The sequence below is a fragment of the Cherax quadricarinatus genome, chromosome 7, assembly GCF_038502225.1.
Source record: "Cherax quadricarinatus isolate ZL_2023a chromosome 7, ASM3850222v1, whole genome shotgun sequence".
Classification (NCBI taxonomy): domain Eukaryota; kingdom Metazoa; phylum Arthropoda; class Malacostraca; order Decapoda; family Parastacidae; genus Cherax; species Cherax quadricarinatus.
Window position 1 is genome coordinate 69,150,259 of NC_091298.1, and position 22,858 is coordinate 69,173,116.

The following is a 22,858-nucleotide window of genomic DNA, read 5'->3' on the forward strand; positions in this document are numbered from 1 at the left end:
GAGGATTATATATATATATATATATATATATATATATATATATATATATATATATATATATATATATATATATATATATATATATATATATATATATATATATGTTATATATAATTTTATGAATAGTGAAAATGTAATAGACACTTGTAATAATCATCAGATTTTTTGGGAGATTCGAACTGAGGTGTATATGAAAATTAAGAGTCCATACTACTGCACTAGCACCACACTGCTGTCATAGGTTATAATAAGGGACAAGAGCTTGATTCTGCCAGGGGTGGCACCACATGACAGTCCACCACACTGGACTGTCATTCTCAAAGACAACCTCTTTGAATCTCTCAAAAACCTGTGGGTCGCAGTTTACATACAACAATGGGCCCAGAACTGATCCCTGTGGAACGCCACTTTTTACAGACCCCCACTCAGATTTTACCCCATTTATGCGCACTCTTTTTCTGTTGGTGAGTCATGAGTCCATGACAGCACTTTTCCCCTCAATGCCATGAGATGCTACTTTACAATCTTAATAAAATCCAAATAAACAATATCGAATTATTTATCATGAGGTCACTTGAATCCCAATATTCGCATATTTGGGATTAAATTATAGTCTTTTCTGGTTGAGAAGAGGTGACTCTGATGGGTTAGTATTATACCCCTTCAAGAATATCTTATCATTTCACATACACTTTTTAAATTACACCAAAATGGTTGGGTCACTTACCTTTTATATCCTACCTCTCTCCCCCCTCCCACCCTTTTCCAATATTTCTATCCTTACCAATCCTTCTTCCTTACCCATCTTACCAAAGCTCTGGTCATAAGAAGAAGGTGACACGCCGCCTTCTTTTAGTGCATTCAAGTGTTTTTGTACGTATTACGGTGTATTACAATGAACAATAATGAATTAGAGACATGGTAAGAGTGTATTGACTGACCTGCCTCACGTCCCGGTCATCTCCCCTGCTTCTGCTCGTTACTCTGATGGAATTAAGAGGATGAGTCTCCAGAGCCGGACTGTAATGATCATTAGTGTCTTGTCAATGATGGGCACTGATGGTGCAACACACCAACTTACGAAACACAGCACTAACTTACGAATGACAGCACAAACTTACGAATCACAACATGCTCTTACCAATCACAACACAAACTTACGAATCACAACACAAACTTACCAATCACAACTCAAACTTACCAATCACAACTCAAACTTACCAATCACAACACAAACTTACCAATCACAACACAAACTTACGAATCACAACACAAATTTACCAATCACAACAAAAACTTACCAATCACAGCAAAAATTTACGAATCACAACATACTCTTACCAATAACAACACAAACTTACCAATCCCAACTCAAACTTACGAATCACAACACAAACTTACTAATCACAACACAAACTTACCAATCACAACATACTCTTACCAATCGCAACAAACTTAACGAATCACAACACATTTGTTTCACAACACACACACACACACACACACACACACACACACACACACACACACACACACACATATATATATATATATATATATATATATATATATATACATTCACTATTTAAGGTATTGAACAGATGTTTATGGAGCCTTTTACTGACCCCTTAACTTCAACAACCGGTTTCACACCAGAGAATTATTCTTACACGTGTCCTGAGCCGACCAGAGTGCTTCGTTCTATCATGACTTTGGTGAGTTTGTAACCGATGGCGGAATATGCGAAGCCCATGATCAGTGTGGGCACCAGCAGCACCACCACCAGCATGTAGGTCTCGTAGGCGCGCCACAGACCCACATTCTCCCAGTCTCTGTGGCACCAGTACGACTCGACGCGTACACCTACGCGACTGTGTACCTGAGGAGGACCTGTGGTTAGACCTGGAGGTTAGTACCTGTGTGCCTTGAGGTTAGTACCGGTAGGTTAGTACCTATGTACCTGGGGAGGACCTGTGGTTAGACCTGGAGGTTAGTACCTGTGTGCTTTGAGGTTAGTACCTGTAGGTTAGTACCTATGTACCTGGGGTTAAACCTGGAGGTTAGTACCTGTGTACCTGGAGGTTAGTATCTGTGTACCTGGAGGTTAGTACCTGTGTACCTGGAGGTTAGTATCTGTGTACCTGGAGGTTAGTACCTGTGTACCTGGAGGTTAGTACCTGTGTACCCAGAGGTTAGTATCTGTGTACCTGGAGGTTAGTACCTGTGTACCTGGAGGCTAGTACCTGTGTACCTGGAGGTTAGTACCTGTGTACCCAGAGGTTAGTATCTGTGTTCCTGGAGGTTAGTACCTGTGTACCTGGAGATTAGTACCTGTGTACCTGGAGGTTAGTACCTGTGTACCTGGAGGTTAGTACCTGTGTACCCAGAGGTTAGTATCTGTGTTCCTGGAGGTTAGTACCTGTGTACCTGGAGATTAGTACCTGTGTACCTGGAGGTTAGTACCTGTGTACCTGGAGGTTAGTACCTGTGTACCTGGAGGTTAGTACCTGTGTACCTGGAAGTTAGTACTTGTGTACCTGGAAGTTAGTACCTGTGTACCTGGAGGTTAGTATCTGTATACCTGGAGGTTAGTAATCTGTATAACTGGAGGTTAGTAATCTGTATACCTGGAGGTTAGTAATCTGTATACCTGGAGGTTAGTAATCTGTATACCTGGAGGGTAGTATCTGCATACCTGGAGATTAGTATCTGTATACCTGGAAGTTGGTACTTGTGTACCAGGCAAGACCTGGAGGTTAGTACTTGTGGGTTAGTACCTGTGTACCTGGGGAGGCAATGGGGTTAGTACGTGTGATGATGTGGGGTATTTGCACGGCAAGCATGTGTTTAGGAACACTAGCGGACACACACACACACACACACACACACACACACACACACACACACACACACACACATACATAGTTTTAAGGCGAGGTATGATAAAGCTCATGTAGCAGGGAGAGAGAGGACCTAGTAGCAATCAGTGAAGAGGCGGGGCCAGGAGCTATGACTCGACCCCTGCAACCACAAATAGGTGAGTACACACACACACACACACACACACACACACACACACACAAGAACTCTGTATACCATTTACGTCAGGCCCATACTGGAGTATGCAGCACCAGTTTAATCCACATCTAGTCAAGCACGTCAAGAAACTAGAGAAAGTGCAAAGGTTTGCAAAAAGACTAGTCCCAGAGCTACGGGGATTGTCCTACGAAGAAAGGTTGAGGGAAATCGGCCTGACGACACTGGAGGACAGGAGGGTCAGGGGAGACATGATAATGACATATAAAATACTGCGCGGAATAGACAAGGTGGACAAAGACGGGATGTTCCAGAGATGGGACACAGACACAAGAAATCACAATTGGAAGTTGAAGACTCAGATGAATCAAAGTGATGTTATTAAGTATTTCTTCAGTCATAGAGTAGTCAAGCCGTGGAATAGCCTAGAAAGTGAAGTAGTGGAGGCGGGAATCATACATAGTTTTAAGGCGAGGTATGATAAAGCTCATGGAGCAGGGAGAGAGAGGACCTAGTAGCAATCAGTGAAGAGGCGGGGCCAGGAGCTATGACTCGACCCCTGCAACCACAATTAGGTGACTAAGTTCATTCTTGGGTAACAACATTATTTGTCTCCCTCCAGAAAGTGGACAGGACAACTGGAAGACTTCATTAGCGACGGTGTAGAGAGAATACAGTATTACCCTCATTAACCTGGTCCCTGGATACACTTACTCGCCTGTACACTGTCTCAGGGGAATACTGTATTACCTCCCCCCCCCTGTAACAACCACTTCCCTTGATTCTACCACCATTATTCAACCACCATTCTCCTGACAACCAGAAAGCCATGCATTTTACACACGTTTTAAGAAAATGAATTCTTTCCAATATCTTCGTTTTAGGCGAATTGAAAAAAATTCTCGTTTTTGGTAATATTTGGAAATAAGATAAAATAAAATTGATTTTATGTTTTTTTGTCTTGTTAATTTTTCGATTAGTATTCCATTTTAAGATTAATTTTAATGAATAATGTCTTTTCTGTTCTCCTCAGCTCACATAATTACTGAATAATTTATTTTAGGGAATAAATATAGTGTTAATAATAATAATAATAATAATAATAATAATAATAATAATAATAATAATAATAATAATAATAATAATAATAATAATAATAATAATAACAATAATAATAATAATGATTGTAGCAAAGTTACGGCTTTTACAAGAGTTACCCTTTGACAGGAGGGTCAGAGGAGTAACTAAGGTAAAAGGCCAGACTTTCTATTCCAGGTTCATTCCCCAGCTCACATTCCATTAGGCACGTCCTTCTTTCTTTCTCCCTCCCACACACTCATTCTCTCTCTCACTCACTCACCTGGACGAAGAGTATGGGTGTGGATAGAAGGATAGACAGGAGCCACACTATGGCTGTCATTCTCTGTGCTTGGTGTACCGTCAGGATGTATTTCGCTCGGAACGGGAAGAGAATAGCGTAGTATCTGCAAGAAGGAGAGAACGGTGTGAGTGAGAGAGAGAGAGAGAGAGAGAGAGAGAGAGAGAAAGACAGAACATCAATTCACTCTCAGTGAAACATGGCAGACAAAATCCTTAGATAGTCTCAAAATATGACAGCGTAAACCATTATTGTTATATTTCACCCAGGGAGACCCAAGCTATGACTTAGCCTTACGTTGTACTCCGGTGTTTGGAAAGTAAAAATGAGGCACAATACCGTGACTGGAATAATATACTAAATAACCCGTACATAATAATAATACTAAATAACCCGTACATAATAATAATACTAAATAACCCGTAAACCGACGTACGAACCATAGCCCGGATGGTCAGGTACTGACTTGTAGGTGCCTGTCCAGCGCCTTCTTGAAGAGTCAGGGGTCTGTGAGGACGTTTCGGTCCGACTTGGACTAGTTAATGGTCCAAGCAGGAGCGAAACGTGGTTATAAACCTCTTTCTCCTGTGTGCGGGGTATTTAGTGTATAATCCTGTTTGCTCCAGGAAGAGGAAGATAGTTCCAATTCCTCGAATCAAGAGTCCTCCACCAGCTTTAAGGGATCACTAATAACAATCCAGAGACAAATCTCAGACTACAATTTTTTGAAGTAGTATAATGGTGATCAGATCACTTTACTCACTGTCGCAAGAGGTGAACTATGGCGGTGCTCACCTTTCCATGCTCATGGCTGTGAGCGTGAGCACTGAGCATATGGCCGACACATTCTGCAAGTAGTGGATGGCTTTACACAGGAACCATCCGAAAGTCCAGGAGTAGGCGAACACTTTAGCTGTCTGGAACACCAGTGATGTGGTATTAGTGTACATGCGACAGTATATACGTCAACACTGGCCCCCCATACATGCTCCAGCACATGCACCAACACTTGCCAGTGAAGAGGCTGGGCCAGGAGCTATGAATCGACCTCTGCAACCACAATTAGATGATTACATACATGATCCAACACAGGCTCCTATATATATATATATATATATATATATATATATATATATATATATATATATATATATATATATATATATATATATATATATATATATATGTCGTGCCGAATATGTAAAACTGGTCAATTAGCAAGAACTCATTTAAAATTAAGTCCTTTCTAAAAATTTCTCTTATACGTTTAAAGATATATTTTTTTCAATAATGTTGATGTAAAAAATTATAATTTTGCACCAAAAGGAACTTAGAAAACTTACCTAACCTTATTATAATAAGCGCAATTTATTTTAGCCTAACCCAACTAAATATATTTTAGATTTCTTTACAATAATTTAATACTAAACAAACACAGTGAAATGTATTTTTTTCGTTAGGTTCAGAATGATTTTGGCGAAATTATTGCATACACAAATTTTCACTTGTCTTATATGGCAAGATGAGCGTTGCTATTTAAGCCAAGATCGCAAATTCTGCCTATTCGGCACGACATATATATATATATATATATATATATATATATATATATATATATATATATATATATATATATATATATATATATATATATATATATATATATATATATATATATATATATATATATATATATATATATATATATATATATATATATATATATATATATATGCCCCCGTACATTCCTACATACATGTAAATGAACCACAAAGGATGTTATTAAAAGAACTTCGAGTATTTTAATCATTTGCGATTAAGCAGAGGAAATCCTATAAATATGTGAGGAGGATCTAATGCTCCGTGTTCGTTTGGAGAAACGTGAAGCTTCGGATATGCATACATGTGTTTACATATAAAAAACAAACAAAAAAACAAAAAAAAAAACAGAGCCGAGGGAAGACTTATTTATTTCGACATCGAAATAAATAAGTGAGGAAAACACGTTTTAATATGAAGGTCGAGTGGGAACTCATGTAATATTTTAGTACAGGTAGACTATGATCTTCCATCTATACGAGTAGATATAATTTATCAGTGATAGATATGGTCCGAAAGGGATGTTGTGCTGGGCCGCACTGGATGAGGTACTGGTAAGTGGTCCTGAAATGCAGGTTCTTCCAGCTATACTGTCCTTTGTAGGTGATTTATTCAATCAAGGACTCTATCAGGGCTGTTTTAATTGCATAAAAAAGCATGATATAGACAGGAATGGGCACTGACAGCAATATATCAAATCATAAAAAACGTGTTTACAAGAGTCCTTGCTTTAGAAAACCGCTTAAGCAAATACTGTCCTAGTGTTTGCTTACGTGTTTTTTCTAAATCAGCTTGTTTGTATCTGTTACCAAGGCTTATACCAGAAGACCCCTTATACCAGGTTTGGTGTGATCTTTCGCTTGGTGAATCAGCTTGGTTCCTGGCCAGTTTACAGCATGGCTGTGTTACACCAACTAATTCCAGCGGAGGATTTACTGAGGGCAAGCAGCAAAAAACAGTGCTGGTTGATTGTCCCTGACACTAAAGTGGCAGATTCCTGGCTACACTTCCCTGTGCACCGTTTCAGGGACGGTGTACAGGGAACACACACACACACACACACACACTATTCCATTACCGTAGCAGAGATCTCTCACAGAAATCTGTGAAGTTCTTGTGGTAATGACTTTGAGGAAGAAGTTTATGCAAATTTTCTCTCGTATACTTGAGAGTAAAAGGTCGAGCGTGAGGCAGCAGACTTGTAAGCTCTGTCTTGGCTAGACGACGAGTGGGAAGCTCTGTTATAAGCTCTATCTCAGTGAAAAGACAGATTTCAGTCTCTGTTATAAGCTCCATCTCTGAGAGGACGAGTGGGAAGCTCTGTCGTAATCACTATCTCAGTGTTAATCATCGAGGTAGTTATACGAGGGTGCCAAGGACTTGGGTTCATTAACACTCTGTTTACTATCTCCAGTGTAATCTCATCTGTTGTTCTTCATGCTGGAAGAAGAAGAAGAAGAAGAAGAAGAAGAAGAAGAAGAAGAAGAAGAAGAAGAAGAAGAGGAGGAGGGGGAGGAGGAGGAGGACCACAGAGGTCCTCTAGTCTTCTCCCCAGGATGTTACCCACGAGAGTAGGGTAAGACACACACACAAAACAAGCCGAGTGTCTTTCGACAAGGGCCTTTGACAACTTGTAACTACTCGAAGTGAACAGGTACAACAGGGGTAAGGAGACATCTTCACAAGCTCAAGCTCTTGGTCCCTCACTCCAAGCCTGTTTATCATATTTTGAGCATTTGGTTTTCCAGGCTAGGTTCTGTTAGCCTGCCTTGGCTCATTTACAGGCTGAGGGACTATCACATCAGCTACAGGCTGAGAGACTGATCACACCAACTACAGGCTGAGAGACTGATCACACCAACTACAGGCTGCGGGACTGATCACACCAACTACAGGCTGAGAGACTGATCACACCAACTACAGGCTGAGAGACTGATCACACCAACTACAGGCTGAGAGACTGATCACACCAACTACAGGCTGCGGGACTGATCACACCAACTACAGGCTGAGAGACTGATCACACCAACTACAGGCTGAGGGACTGATCACACCAACTACAGGCTGAGGGACTGATCACACCAACTACAGGCTGCGGGACTGATCACACCAACTACAGGCTGAGAGACTGATCACACCAACTACAGGCTGCGGGACTGATCACACCAACTACAGGCTGAGAGACTGATCACACCAACTACAGGCTGAGGGACTGATCACACCAACTACAGGCTGAGGGACTGATCACACCAACTACAGGCTGCGGGACTGATCACACCAACTACAGGCTGCGGGACTGATCACACCAACTACAGGCTGAGAGACTGATCACACCAACTACATGCTGAGGGACTGATCACACCAACTACAGGCTGAGGGACTGATCACATGAACTACAGACTGAGGGACTGATCACGCCAACTACAGGCTGAGGGACTGATCACATTAACTACAGACTGAGGGACTGATCACACCAACTACAGGCTGAGGGACTGATCACACCAACTACAGGCTGAGGGACTGATCACACCAACTACAGGCTGAGGGACTGATCACACCAACTACAGGCTGAGGGACTGATCACACCAACTATAGGCTGAGAGACTGATCACACCAACTACAGGCTGAGAGACTGATCACACCAACTACAGGCTGAGGGACTGATCACACCAACTACAGGCTGAGGGACTGATCACACCAACTACAGGCTGAGGGACTGATCACACCAACTACAGGCTGAGAGACTGATCACACCAACTACAGGCTGAGGGACTGATCACACCAACTACAGGCTGAGAGACTGATCACACCAACTACAGGCTGAGGGACTGATCACACCAACTACAGGCTGAGGGACTGATCACACCAACTACAGGCTGAGGGACTGATCACATGAACTACAGACTGAGGGACTGATCACACCAACTACAGGCTGAAAGACTGATCACACCAACTACAGGCTGAGGGACTGATCACACCAACTACAGGCTGAGAGACTGATCACACCAACTACAGGCTGAGGGACTGATCACACCAACTACAGGCTGAGGGACTGATCACATGAACTACAGACTGAGGGACTGATCACACCAACTACAGGCTGAGGGACTGATCACACCAACTACAGGCTGAGGGACTGATCACATGAACTACAGACTGAGGGACTGATCACACCAACTACAGGCTGAGGGACTGATCACATGAACTACAGACTGAGGGACTGATCACACCAACTACAGGCTGAGGGACTGATCACACCAACTACAGGCTGAGGGACTGATCACACCAACTACAGGCTGAGGGACTGATCACACCAACTACAGGCTGAGGGACTGATCACATGAACTACGGACTGAGGGACTGATCACACCAACTACAGGCTGAGGGACTGATCACATGAACTACGGACTGAGGGACTGATCACATCAACTATAGGCTGAGGGACTGATAATCTCAATCTCCTGATCTTTACCATTTTTCTCTGTACTGGACTGAGAAAGCCGCTGGTTGTTACACGTGTGTCTAATTCTCCATGTATACCACACATGTACAACTTTATAGCATACAGTGTGGGAGATGTAATAAGAACATAAGAACATAAGAATGTAGGAACACTGCAGAAGGCCTACTGGCCCATACGAGGCAGGTCCTTATCAAAACATCTACCTAAAGCTTGACATCAGGGAGGTAGGCGTGTATCTCAGACTCTCCTGCAGGGAATGTAAGTGTAAGCTTACAGAATGATTGACGTCAAGGAGACCTGTATCATTCACCTCAAATTAACACTCGGGTTATGTGTTACGTAACAGCAGTGCAGTTATACCAGGACAAAATCAAATGCTGGAGTTTAAATGCTTCTGTTGTTAATTAAGCTGACACTGTCGAACCAAACCAGGCTCCCTCATACAATTCTGTACATGGTATGACACTTCCACCCACCTTCCACCTCCCACTGCAACATGCGTACTGTTTGACCTCTCTCTCTCTCTCCACATAACCCCCCTCTCTCTCAACATGACTTCTCTCTCTCTCTGTCTCTCCACATGACCTCTCTCTCGTTACCTCCCCTCCCACCGGTCCCAGCATGACCTTAGGCTGCCTGTCTTTTGTCACTGGCTACACACCAACACACTACACATCAACATACTACACATCAACATACTACACATCAACATACTACACATCAACACACTACACATCAACATACTACACACCAACACACTACACATCAACATACTACACACCAACACACTACACATCAACATACTACACATCAACACACTACACATCAACACACTACACATCAACATACTACACACCAACACACTACACATCAACATACTACACATCAACACACTACACATCAACATACTACACATCAACACACTACACATCAACACACTACACATCAACATACTCAACACTTCAGGTTTCTCTATACAAACATGGAGAACCCTTGACCTGCATGCGACAGAGTTGCAATTCAATGTTAGTGGTTCACCTTCAGTACAGCACCAACGGGCGGGCATCTCAGGCCTCGTTACCGCCCATCGTTAGCGGAAATTGCCTGATTAGTGAACGTTAGTCGCATTCCTATTGATTCAGTGATTGGATGTGTAGAGTAGCAACAAGTGGATGGAGAACATTTTTGTTGGTTAATAGAGAGGAAATAGAAAGTAGGACTAAGAGAGGGAGAGAATAATGAGAAAGAGGAAGGGGGCGAGAGAGACATTTCGTTTTTCACTCCAAAATCTTTGGGTGAAACTTGACAGTTTTCGAGCCAGGACTGACCTAAATGTCGTCTGAAGTTTCTCTCTAAGTGTGTGTTAGTTGTGAATTGTGTCAGCCATTGTATTCCGTGACTCAAGATCGTCTATACTAGTGGCGGCTTGTTTTCTAGTAACTGTTAGATCTAGTGTGTGTATACAGCATCGTTAGCTTCTTCTAGCTTGTCAGTAGCGGTAGATGGGGAGTATGGGGCAGTAATTATCACCTGGGGTGTCTCTTGTAAAGTGCAGCATCTGTCTTAAACGTGCTGAGAGGTAACCATGGCAACCGAGATGTCAACACCATACCTTCACACACACACACACACACACACACACACACACACACACACACACACACACACACACACACACACACACACACACACATACACACACACACACACACACACACACACAAACACACAGTCATAGAGTTGTAAGGCAGTGGAATAGCCTAGAAAATGACGTAGTGGAGGCAGGAACCATACACAGTTTTAAGACGAGGTTTGATAAAGCTCATGGAGCGGGGAGAGAGAGGGCCTAGTAGCAACCAGTGAAGAGGCGGGGCCAGGAGCTAGGACTCGACCCCTGCAACCACAAATAGGTGAGTACAAATAGGTGAGTACACACACACACACACACACACACACACACACACACACACACACACACAGAAACTAGAGAAAGTGCAAAGGTTTGCAACAAGACTAGTCCCAGAGCTGAGGGGAATGTCTTACGAGGAGAGGTTAAGGGAAATCAACCTGACGACGCTGAAGGACAGGAGAAATAGGAGGGACATGATAACGACTTACAAAATACTGAGAGGAATTGACAAGGTGGACAAAGACAGGATGTTCCAGAGACTGGACACAGCAACACGGGGTCACAGTTGGAAGCTGAAGACACAGATGAATCAAAGGGATGTTAGGAAGTATTTCTTCAGCCACAGAGTAGTCAGGAAGTGGAATAGTTTGGGAAGCGATGTAGTGGAGGCAGGATCCATACATAGCTTTAAGCAGAAGTACGATAAAGCTCACGGCTCAGGGAGAGTGACCTAGTAGCGACCAGTGAAGAGGCGGGGCCAGGAGCTTGGACTCGACCCCTGCAACCTCAGCTAGGTGAGTACAACTAGGTGAGTACACACACAGGCACACACACAAACACACACAGGCACACACACACACAAACACACACAGGCACACACACAAACACACACAGGCACACACACACACACAAACACACACAGGCACACACACACACACAGGCACACACACACACACACAGGCACACACACAAACACACACACGCACACACAGGCACACACACACACACACACACAGGCACACACACACACACAGGCACACACACACACACACACACATACACACACACACACACGCACACACACACACACAGGCACACACACACACACACACACACACACACACACACACACACACACACACACACACACACACACACACACACACACACACACACACACAGTGATCAGTGAAGAGGCGGGGCCAGGAGCTGAGTCTCGACCCCTGCAACCACAATTGGGTGAATTAGGTGAGTACACACACACACACACACACACACACACACACACACACACACACACACAACAGGCCTAGTGTCTAATCGACATGTGCCTAAGACAAAATGGTAACTAACACACACACACACACACACACACACACACACACACACACACACACACACACACACACACACACACACACACACACACACACACATAAACACACACAGATGGCTGGAATGAAATCCGAGAGGAGAGAAAGTGTCACCTTCTCCGGGAAATTGCCAAAAGAAAGTTACACCATCAATTTGACACCAAAGACACCACCGGCAGCGCTCCAGGTGTCGTGACACCACGGGGGCCACACCCTGGGGCCCACCAAGGGTGCCATGTGTAAACATCAACTCCATGAATAAATGTTTTAAGAATGACTGCGTGAGGGGCCACAGATGCCTTAGTTCATCCCTGGTCCGTCCGAGAGCCCTTGGCTAATGTGAGGGATCCTTCACCTGTGTTAGAACCCTTGCACCATCTGAGGAGCTCCTTGTTTTTCAGGGCCCTTGGTTCGTATGAGGGCCAAGGGCCTGCAATGATAAAACTCAATGGAACTCGCCACTATCGTGCGTCCTGTGTGTTCTTTGAACTCTTGTTTCTGTAACAAGGAGTCATGTCCTGTTTTAACAGCAAGCAAGTACTGTTGCATGTGCAACACCTGGGTACGTTTATCGAGAGACGTTTCGCCCACCAGGAGGGGCTTTATCAACTGAATACTGAGACGTGAGAACGGAGGCTTTGATAGTGGTGTCAGTGGAAGAGGTGGGGGATATGCAGCAGTTGGAGACTTGATCACACATGGGCGGAGGCCACTAGTGGAAATAGGTCAGAACCATAATTCAGACCAGAGATTTAGCAGTCGAAATGTAGAATCTTGTATCATCTGTGTCCAGAATCCACGGTGCTGCAGACATGTCAAGCAGCATACGTGTGCTGTTGAAGGGGGCTGTCAGTCTTTCTTAAATCCATACTTTGAAGACACGCAAAGATTGCAAGAAAAACTGTTACTGGGTTAAATTTTCTGTGTGTGTGTGTGTGTGTGTAGAACATTATCTTGCCTCGATACAACTCTAAACAGAGGAAAAAAGGACTCCAGTAGAAACAAGGACTCCAATGGAAACCAGGACATCAATGGAAACAAGAGTCCCAATGGAATTAAGTAATTTTGTCTGGCCTTTATGGGTGATCCCAGGTAATATACACAAATGTTACTATATATTATAATTGTACTTATGTGTACCTGTGCCGAAATAGCCGTCAAGCAACTTGTGTGTCTATATCTCCTCGTTTGTCAACAACATACCGTCTCAACCAACACAGAAGTCACAATACCTCGCCTTAGCCAACATACAAGTCACAATACCTCACCTCAGCCAACATACAAGTCACAATACCTCACTTTAGACAACATACAAGTCACAATACCTCACCTCAGCCAACATACAAGTCACAATACCTCACCTCAACCAGCATAGAAGTCACAATACCTCACCTCAGCCAACTTACAAGTCACGATACCTCACCTCAGCCAACATATAAGTCACAATACCTCACCTCAGCCAACATACAAGTCACAATACCTCACCTCAGCCAACATACAAGTCACAATACCTCACCTCAGCCAACATACAAGTCACAATACCTCAGTTCAGACTACATACAAGTCACAATACCTCACCTCAGCCAACATACAAGTCACAATACCTCACCTCAACCAACATACAAGTCACAATACCTCACCTTAGCCAACATACAAGTCACAATACCTCACCTTAGCCAACATACAAGTCACAATACCTCACCTCAGCCAACATACAAGTCACAATACCTCACTTCAGACAACATACAAGTCACAATACCTCAGTTCAGACTACATACAAGTCACAATACCTCACCTTAGCCAACATACAAGTCACAATACCTCACCTTAGCCAACATACAAGTCACAATACCTCACCTTAGCCAACATACAAGTCACAATACCTCACCTTAGCCAACATACAAGTCACAATACCTCACCTCAGCCAACATACAAGTCACAATACCTCACCTCAGCCAACATACAAGTCACAATACCTCACCTCAACCAACATACAAGTCACAATACCTCACCTTAGCCAACATACAAGTCACAATACCTCACCTCAACCAACATACAAGTCACAATACCTCACCTCAGCCAACATACAAGTCACAATACCTCACTTCAGACAACATACAAGTCACAATACCTCACCTCAGCCAACATACAAGTCACAATACCTCACTTCAGACAACATACAAGTCACAATACCTCACTTCAGACAACATACAAGTCACAATACCTCACCTCAGCCAACATACAAGTCACAATACCTCACCTTAGCCAACATACAAGTCACAATACCTCACCTTAGCCAACATACAAGTCACAATACCTCACCTCAACCAACATACAAGTCACAATACCTCACCTCAGCCAACATATAAGTCACAATACCTCACCTTAGCCAACATACAAGTCACAATACCTCACCTCAGCCAACATACAAGTCACAATACCTCACCTCAACCAACATACAAGTCACAATACCTCACCTTAGCCAACATACAAGTCACAATACCTCACCTCAGCCAACATATAAGTCACAATACCTCACCTCAGCCAACATACAAGTCACAATACCTCACCTCAGCCAACATACAAGTCACAATACCTCACCTTAGCCAACATAGAAGTCACAATACCTCACCTCAGCCAACATACAAGTCACAATACCTCACTTTAGACAACATACAAGTCACAATACCTCACCTTAGCCAACATAGAAGTCACAATACCTCACCTCAGCCAACATACAAGTCACAATACCTCACTTTAGACAACATACAAGTCACAATACCTCACCTTAGCCAACATACAAGCAACATACAAATCATACAAGCTTCAACAATTCACCGGTAAAGCTTAAACAGAAGCAACAACATTTGCAAGTGAAAGAAAGAGTGAGAGTGAGTTGTGAGAGTGAATATAAGAGTGAACATGAGTGTGAGGGGTGACTAAAGTGTATATATCGTTGTGTTAATAAGTCCGCAGTCCCTCGCATACAAAAACCTTTTTGGTAAACTCATAATATATTATAATTTTGTGGAGGCTGAAGGTAGTGGGATGAAGAAGAAAAAGAAGATGAAAAATAATAACAGTAATAATAACAATAAGATAATATAATAATAATAATAACTATAAGATAATAGTAATAATAATTATATAATAGTAGTAATAATAATGAAGATTTTTTCCAGGACTTATAAAAACTTGACCAGGTTTTTACTGCTACATTTTATCCCTACACAAACAGTTACCTTGACCACTGCATGTTTCGCCCCCTGGTTATCACACTCACCTTGTTGACATCTATTTTCAACGTTTTAATTTTCTAAGGCATAGGCGCGCCATTAAAAAAAATGGCGGGAGAAACACGATGAAAAAGCGCGGGAAAAAATGGCGGGAAAAATAACGCGGGTCAAGGAAAAAAACGCGGGAAAAAATGCTTATAAAAACCGCGGGTAAAAAAATCACAAGAAATAAAGAGAGTAGGAAAATATTATTGGAATAATAGTGAGAGAGAGAGAGAGAGAGAGAGAGAGAGAGAGAGAGAGAGAGAGAGAGAGAGAGAGAGAGAGAGAACAATGCCTCTTAAAGTAAATTCACGACCAAACATATTTTTTTTCGAACTTCCCGACGTAGGAGATGGCAATTTAAGCTCTATTGTAATAAGCTTACTAACTACTGCCTGTCCTCATGCTGATATACCTGGAGTATACCTGGAGAGAGTTGTGGGGGTCAACACCCCCCACGGCCCGGTCTGTGACCAGGCCTCATGGTGGATTAGGGCTTGATCAACCAGGCTGTTACTGCTGGCTGCACGCAATCCATCGTAGGAACCACAGCCTGGTTGGTCAGGTACTGACTTTAGGTACCAGTCCAGTGCCTGCTTGAAGACAGTCAGGGATCTATTGGTAGTCCCTCTTATGTATGCTGGGAGGCAGTTGTTACAAATTACATTTTAAGTAATATGTAGTAGTGAGAGTGAAGCAGAAGGCTCTCTCCCCACTCTTCAATACGTTCGATTCAATTGGACATCAGTATTCCAGTAGAAGACTTAGATCGATGCAAATTCTTCGTAAACCAATGCTGGTAAAAGATTCTCTCTCTCTCTCTCTCTCTCTCTCTCTCTCTCTCTCTCTCTCTCTCTCTCTCTCTCTCTCTCTCTCTCTCTCTCTCTCTCTCTCTCTCTCTCTCTCTCTCTCCCTCACACACATAAACAATAAAACTAATATGATTCTGATGCCTTTCTCACTTTACACATAACGTTTTCGCCCTCCAAAAAACGTTTAGTGTTAATGCTTCAGTTGGGAAATGTTAGTCATCCCCAGGATGGCCAGACCGTAGATTCTCTTGCATTTTAGGTGAGTGGTTCTCAAAGTGTGGGTCGCGGACCCCTGGCTTGACTCTGGTGTCCAGGGATCCGTGAAGCTGTGTAAGGAAGTATGGCTTCGCCTCATCTACCTCCTGTTCCTCATACTCTTCAGGTTCTTCTTCCTATTTCTCCTCTTGTTCTTCTTCTGCCTCCTCTCGATTTTCCTCTTCTCTTCTTCTTCCTCTTCCCTCAATTAACGAAGCCTCAGTTAACTATCTGTATCTGTAGAAGGTTCAAAACTGGTTCCTCGTATTCGAATACTCTAGGAACAAGTGTTGTGTGATGATGTGTCTCATCCAAGGTGCGCCACACCGTGGATTCCCTTCCCTGGGGGGAAGGATTCACCCAGGGGTTGAGAATGTATTGAATAAGAACTGAACTTGAGAAGTTAACTACTGCAAACAATTCGAAGAGCTTTATGGTGGTGATGTCACTCTCTTGATGTTATGGTGGTGATGTCCCCCACTTGATGTTATGGTGGTGATGTCCCGCTCTTGATGTTATGGTGGTGATGTCACTCTCTTGATGTTATGGTGGTGATGTCACTCTCTTGATGTTATGGTGGTGATGTCACTCTCTTGATGTTATGGTGGTGATGTCACTCTCTTGATGTTATGGTGGTGATGTCCCCCACTTGATGTTATGGTGGTGATGTCCCGCTCTTGATGTTATGGTGGTGATGTCACTCTCTTGATGTTATGGTGGTGATGTCACTCTCTTGATGTTATGGTGGTGATGTCACTCTCTTGATGTTATGGTGGTGATGTCACTCTCTTGATGTTATGGTGGTGATGTCCCTCTCTTGATGTTATGGTGGTGATGTCACTCTCTTGATGTTATGGTGGTGATGTCCCTCTCTTGATGTTATGGTGGTGATGTCCCTCTCTTGATGTTATGGTGGTGATGTCACTCTCTTGATGTTATGGTGGTGATGTCCCTCTCTTGATGTTATGGTGGTGATGTCACTCTCTTGATGTTATGGTGGTGATGTCCCTCTCTTGATGTTATGGTGGTGATGTCCCCCACTTGATGTTATGGTGGTGATGTCACTCTCTTGATGTTATGGTGGTGATGTCCCTCTCTTGATGTTATGGTGGTGATGTCACTCTCTTGATGTTATGGTGGTGATGTCACTCTCTTGATGTTATGGTGGTGATGTCCCTCTCTTGATGTTATGGTGGTGATGTCACTCTCTTGATGTTATGGTGGTGATGTCCCTCTCTTGATGTTATGGTGGTGATGTCCCTCTCTTGATGTTATGGTGGTGATGTCACTCTCTTGATGTTATGGTGGTGATGTCCCTCTCTTGATGTTATGGTGGTGATGTCACTCTCTTGATGTTATGGTGGTGATGTCCCTCTCTTGATGTTATGGTGGTGATGTCCCCCACTTGATGTTATGGTGGTGATGTCCCTCTCTTGATGTTATGGTGGTGATGTCCCTCTCTTGATGTTATGGTGGTGATGTCACTCTCTTGATGTTATGGTGGTGATGTCCCTCTCTTGATGTTATGGTGGTGATGTCACTCTCTTGATGTTATGGTGGTGATGTCCCTCTCTTGATGTTATGGTGGTGATGTCCCTCTCTTGATGTTATGGTGGTGATGTCCCCCACTTGATGTTATGGTGGTGATGTCCCTCTCTTGATGTTATGGTGGTGATGTCCCCAACTTGATATTATGGTGGTGATGTCCCCCACTTGATGTTATGGTGGTGATGTCCCTCTCTTGATGTTATGGTGGTGATGTCCCCAACTTGATATTATGGTGGTGATGTCCCCCACTTGATGTTATGGTGGTGATGTCCCCAACTTGATGTTATGGTGGTGATGTCCCTCTCTTGATGTTATGGTGGTGATGTCCCTCTCTTGATGTTATGGTGGTGATGTCCCCCACTTGATGTTATGGTGGTGATGTCCCTCTCTTGATGTTATGGTGGTGATGTCCCTCTCTTGATGTTATGGTGGTGATGTCCCCCACTTGATGTTATGGTGGTGATGTCCCTCTCTTGATGTTATGGTGGTGATGTCCCCAACTTGATGTTATGGTGGTGATGTCCCTCTCTTGATGTTATGGTGGTGATGTCCCTCTCTTGATGTTATGGTGGTGATGTCCCTCTCTTGATGTTATGGTGGTGATGTCCCTCTCTTGATGTTATGGTGGTGATGTCCCCCACTTGATGTTATGGTGGTGATGTCCCTCTCTTGATGTTATGGTGGTGATGTCCCCCACTTGATGTTATGGTGGTGATGTCCCTCTCTTGATGTTATGGTGGTGATGTCCCCCACTTGATGTTATGGTGGTGATGTCCCTCTCTTGATGTTATGGTGGTGATGTCCCTCTCTTGATGTTATGGTGGTGATGTCCCTCTCTTGATGTTATGGTGGTGATGTCCCTCTCTTGATGTTATGGTGGTGATGTCCCTCTCTTGATGTTATGGTGGTGATGTCCCCAACTTGATGTTATGGTGGTGATGTCCCTCTCTTGATGTTATGGTGGTGATGTCCCCAACTTGATGTTATGGTGGTGATGTCCCTCTCTTGATGTTATGGTGGTGATGTCCCCAACTTGATGTTATGGTGGTGATGTCCCTCTCTTGATGTTATGGTGGTGATGTCCCTCTCTTGATGTTATGGTGGTGATGTCCCTCTCTTGATGTTATGGTGGTGATGTCCCTCTCTTGATGTTATGGTGGTGATGTCCCTCTCTTGATGTTATGGTGGTGATGTCCCTCTCTTGATGTTATGGTGGTGATGTCCCTCTCTTGATGTTATGGTGGTGATGTCCCTCTCTTGATGTTATGGTGGTGATGTCCCTCTCTTGATGTTATGGTGGTGATGTCCCCAACTTGATGTTATGGTGGTGATGTCCCTCTCTTGATGTTATGGTGGTGATGTCCCCAACTTGATGTTATGGTGGTGATGTCCCTCTCTTGATGTTATGGTGGTGATGTCCCCAACTTGATGTTATGGTGGTGATGTCCCTCTCTTGATGTTATGGTGGTGATGTCCCCAACTTGATGTTATGGTGGTGATGTCCCTCTCTTGATGTTATGGTGGTGATGTCCCCAACTTGATGTTATGGTGGTGATGTCCCTCTCTTGATGTTATGGTGGTGATGTCCCTCTCTTGATGTAATGGTGGTGATGTCCCCCCTTGATGTTATGGTGGTGATGCCCCTCTCTTGATGTTATGGTGGTGATGTCCCCAACTTGATGTTATGGTGGTGATGTCCCTCTCTTGATGTTATGGTGGTGATGTCCCCAACTTGATGTTATGGTGGTGATGTCCCCAACTTGATGTTATGGTGGTGATGTCCCTCTCTTGATGTTATGGTGGTGATGTCCCTCTCTTGATGTTATGGTGGTGATGTCCCCAACTTGATGTTATGGTGGTGATGTCCCTCTCTTGATGTTATGGTGGTGATGTCCCTCTCTTGATGTTATGGTGGTGATGTCCCTCTCTTGATGTTATGGTGGTGATGTCCCTCTCTTGATGTTATGGTGGTGATGTCCCCAACTTGATGTTATGGTGGTGATGTCCCTCTCTTGATGTTATGGTGGTGATGTCCCCAACTTGATGTTATGGTGGTGATGTCCCTCTCTTGATGTTATGGTGGTGATGTCCCTCTCTTGATGTTATGGTGGTGATGTCCCTCTCTTGATGTTATGGTGGTGATGTCCCTCTCTTGATGTTATGGTGGTGATGTCCCTCTCTTGATGTTATGGTGGTGATGTCCCTCTCTTGATGTTATGGTGGTGATGTCCCCAACTTGATGTTATGGTGGTGATGTCCCCAACTTGATGTTATGGTGGTGATGTCCCCAACTTGATGTTATGGTGGTGATGTCCCCAACTTGATGTTATGGTGGTGATGTCCCCAACTTGATGTTATGGTGGTGATGTCCCTCTCTTGATGTTATGGTGGTGATGTCCCTCTCTTGATGTTATGGTGGTGATGTCCCTCTCTTGATGTTATGGTGGTGATGTCCCCAACTTGATGTTATGGTGGTGATGTCCCCAACTTGATGTTATGGTGGTGATGTCCCCAACTTGATGTTATGGTGGTGATGTCCCCAACTTGATGTTATGGTGGTGATGTCCCTCTCTTGATGTTATGGTGGTGATGTCCCTCTCTTGATGTTATGGTGGTGATGTCCCCAACTTGATGTTATGGTGGTGATGTCCCCAACTTGATGTTATGGTGGTGATGTCCCTCTCTTGATGTTATGGTGGTGATGTCCCCAACTTGATGTTATGGTGATGTCCCTCTCTTGATGTTATGGTGGTGATGTCCCTCTCTTGATGTTATGGTGGTGATGTCCCTCTCTTGATGTTATGGTGGTGATGTCCCCAACTTGATGTTATGGTGATGATGTCCCTCTCTTGATGTTATGGTGGTGATGTCCCTCTCTTGATGTTATGGTGGTGATGTCCCTCTCTTGATGTTATGGTGGTGATGTCCCTCTCTTGATGTTATGGTGGTGATGTCCCTCTCTTGATGTTATGGTGGTGATGTCCCTCTCTTGATGTTATGGTGATGATGTCCCTCTCTTGATGTTATGGTGGTGATGTCCCTCTCTTGATGTTATGGTGGTGATGTCCCTCTCTTGATGTTATGGTGGTGATGTCACTCTCTTGATGTTATGGTGGTGATGTCCCTCTCTTGATGTTATGGTGGTGATGTCCCTCTCTTGATGTTATGGTGGTGATGTCACTCTCTTGATGTTATGGTGGTGATGTCCCTCTCTTGATGTTATGGTGGTGATGTCCCTCTCTTGATGTTATGGTGGTGATGTCACTCTCTTGATGTTATGGTGGTGATGTCCCTCTCTTGATGTTATGGTGGTGATGTCCCTCTCTTGATGTTATAAGAACATAAGAACATAAGAACGATGGAACACTGCAGCAGGCCTGCTGGCCCATGCGAGGCAGGTCCAAGTCTCCTACCGGCTTAAGCCAATGCACCCAACCTAGTCAGGTCAGGTCACATTGACTTAAGGGAGGAACACGGCAACCGACCTGGTAGCACAAGCTATCAGGTCTAACTCACACCCACCCACATCCACTCATGTATTTATCCAACCTATTTTTAAAGCTACACAACGTTCTGGCCTCTATAACGGTACTTGGGAGTTTGTTCCACTCATCCACAACTCTATTACCAAACCAGTACTTTCCTATATCCTTCCTGAATCTGAATTTTTCCAACTTAAAACCATTGCTGCGAGTCCTGTCTAGGCTAGATATTTTCAGCACACTATTTACATCCCCTTTATTTATTCCTGTCTTCCATTTATACACCTCAATCATATTCCCCCTAATTCTACGTCTTTCTAGAGAGTGCAGTTTCAGGGCCCTTAGTCTATCCTCATAGGGAAGGTTTCTGATACATGGGATCAACTTTGTCATCCTCCTTTGTACATTTTCCAGAGAATTTATATCCATTCTGTAATACGGTGACCAAAACTGTGCAGCATAATCTAAATGAGGCCTAACCAAGGATGTATAGAGTTGAAGAACAACCTGAGGACTCCTATTATTTATGCTTCTTGATATGAAGCCAAGGATTCTATTAGCTTTATTGCGAACACTTATGCACTGTTGTCTTGGTTTCAGATTACTGCTGACCAGAACTCCTAAATCTTTTTCGCAATCCGTAATATTAAGATCTACATTATTTAGTTTATATGTGGCATGGTTATTGTCCTGTCCAACATTTAGAACTTTGCATTTGTCTATATTAAACTGCATCTGCCACTTCTCCGACCACTGCATCAGGTCACTAGAAGAGGTAAGAACGCAGATGTTGGGAGGTCAGGTCCCTCTCAAATCCAGCCGTTCTGACTAGTAGAGGTTGTCGAAGTTGCATATGTGTCTTACCTAACAACCTGTCGGTATTTTATACCATTTTAATGTTCAATCTGTCAGACACTGCAACACAAGGGTATCTTGGTACAGACCTGCAATCAACTTCGACAACCTCTACTAGTGAGAACGGCTGGATTTGAGAGGGACCTGAC

General features: G+C 43.6%; 1 protein-coding gene across 2 annotated transcripts in view; it reads right to left on the reverse strand.

The window, feature by feature from the left end:
- The window catches only part of LOC138852380 (somatostatin receptor type 5-like), a 121,732-nt gene that overhangs the window by 12,179 nt on the left and 86,695 nt on the right, over positions 1–22,858 (reverse strand). Inside the window, exons 3-6 of one of the 2 annotated variants that reach the window (XM_070082693.1) lie at positions 5,210–5,331; positions 4,397–4,520; positions 1,671–1,879; positions 942–984 (exon numbers count right to left, since the gene is read on the reverse strand). In XM_070082693.1, coding sequence (XP_069938794.1) covers positions 942–984; positions 1,671–1,879; positions 4,397–4,520; positions 5,210–5,331 — 498 coding nt within the window. Of the gene's footprint in view, positions 1–941; positions 1,021–1,670; positions 1,880–4,396; positions 4,521–5,209; positions 5,332–22,858 lie in introns of both variants that reach the window. The other variant, XM_070082692.1, reaches the window with a different exon arrangement.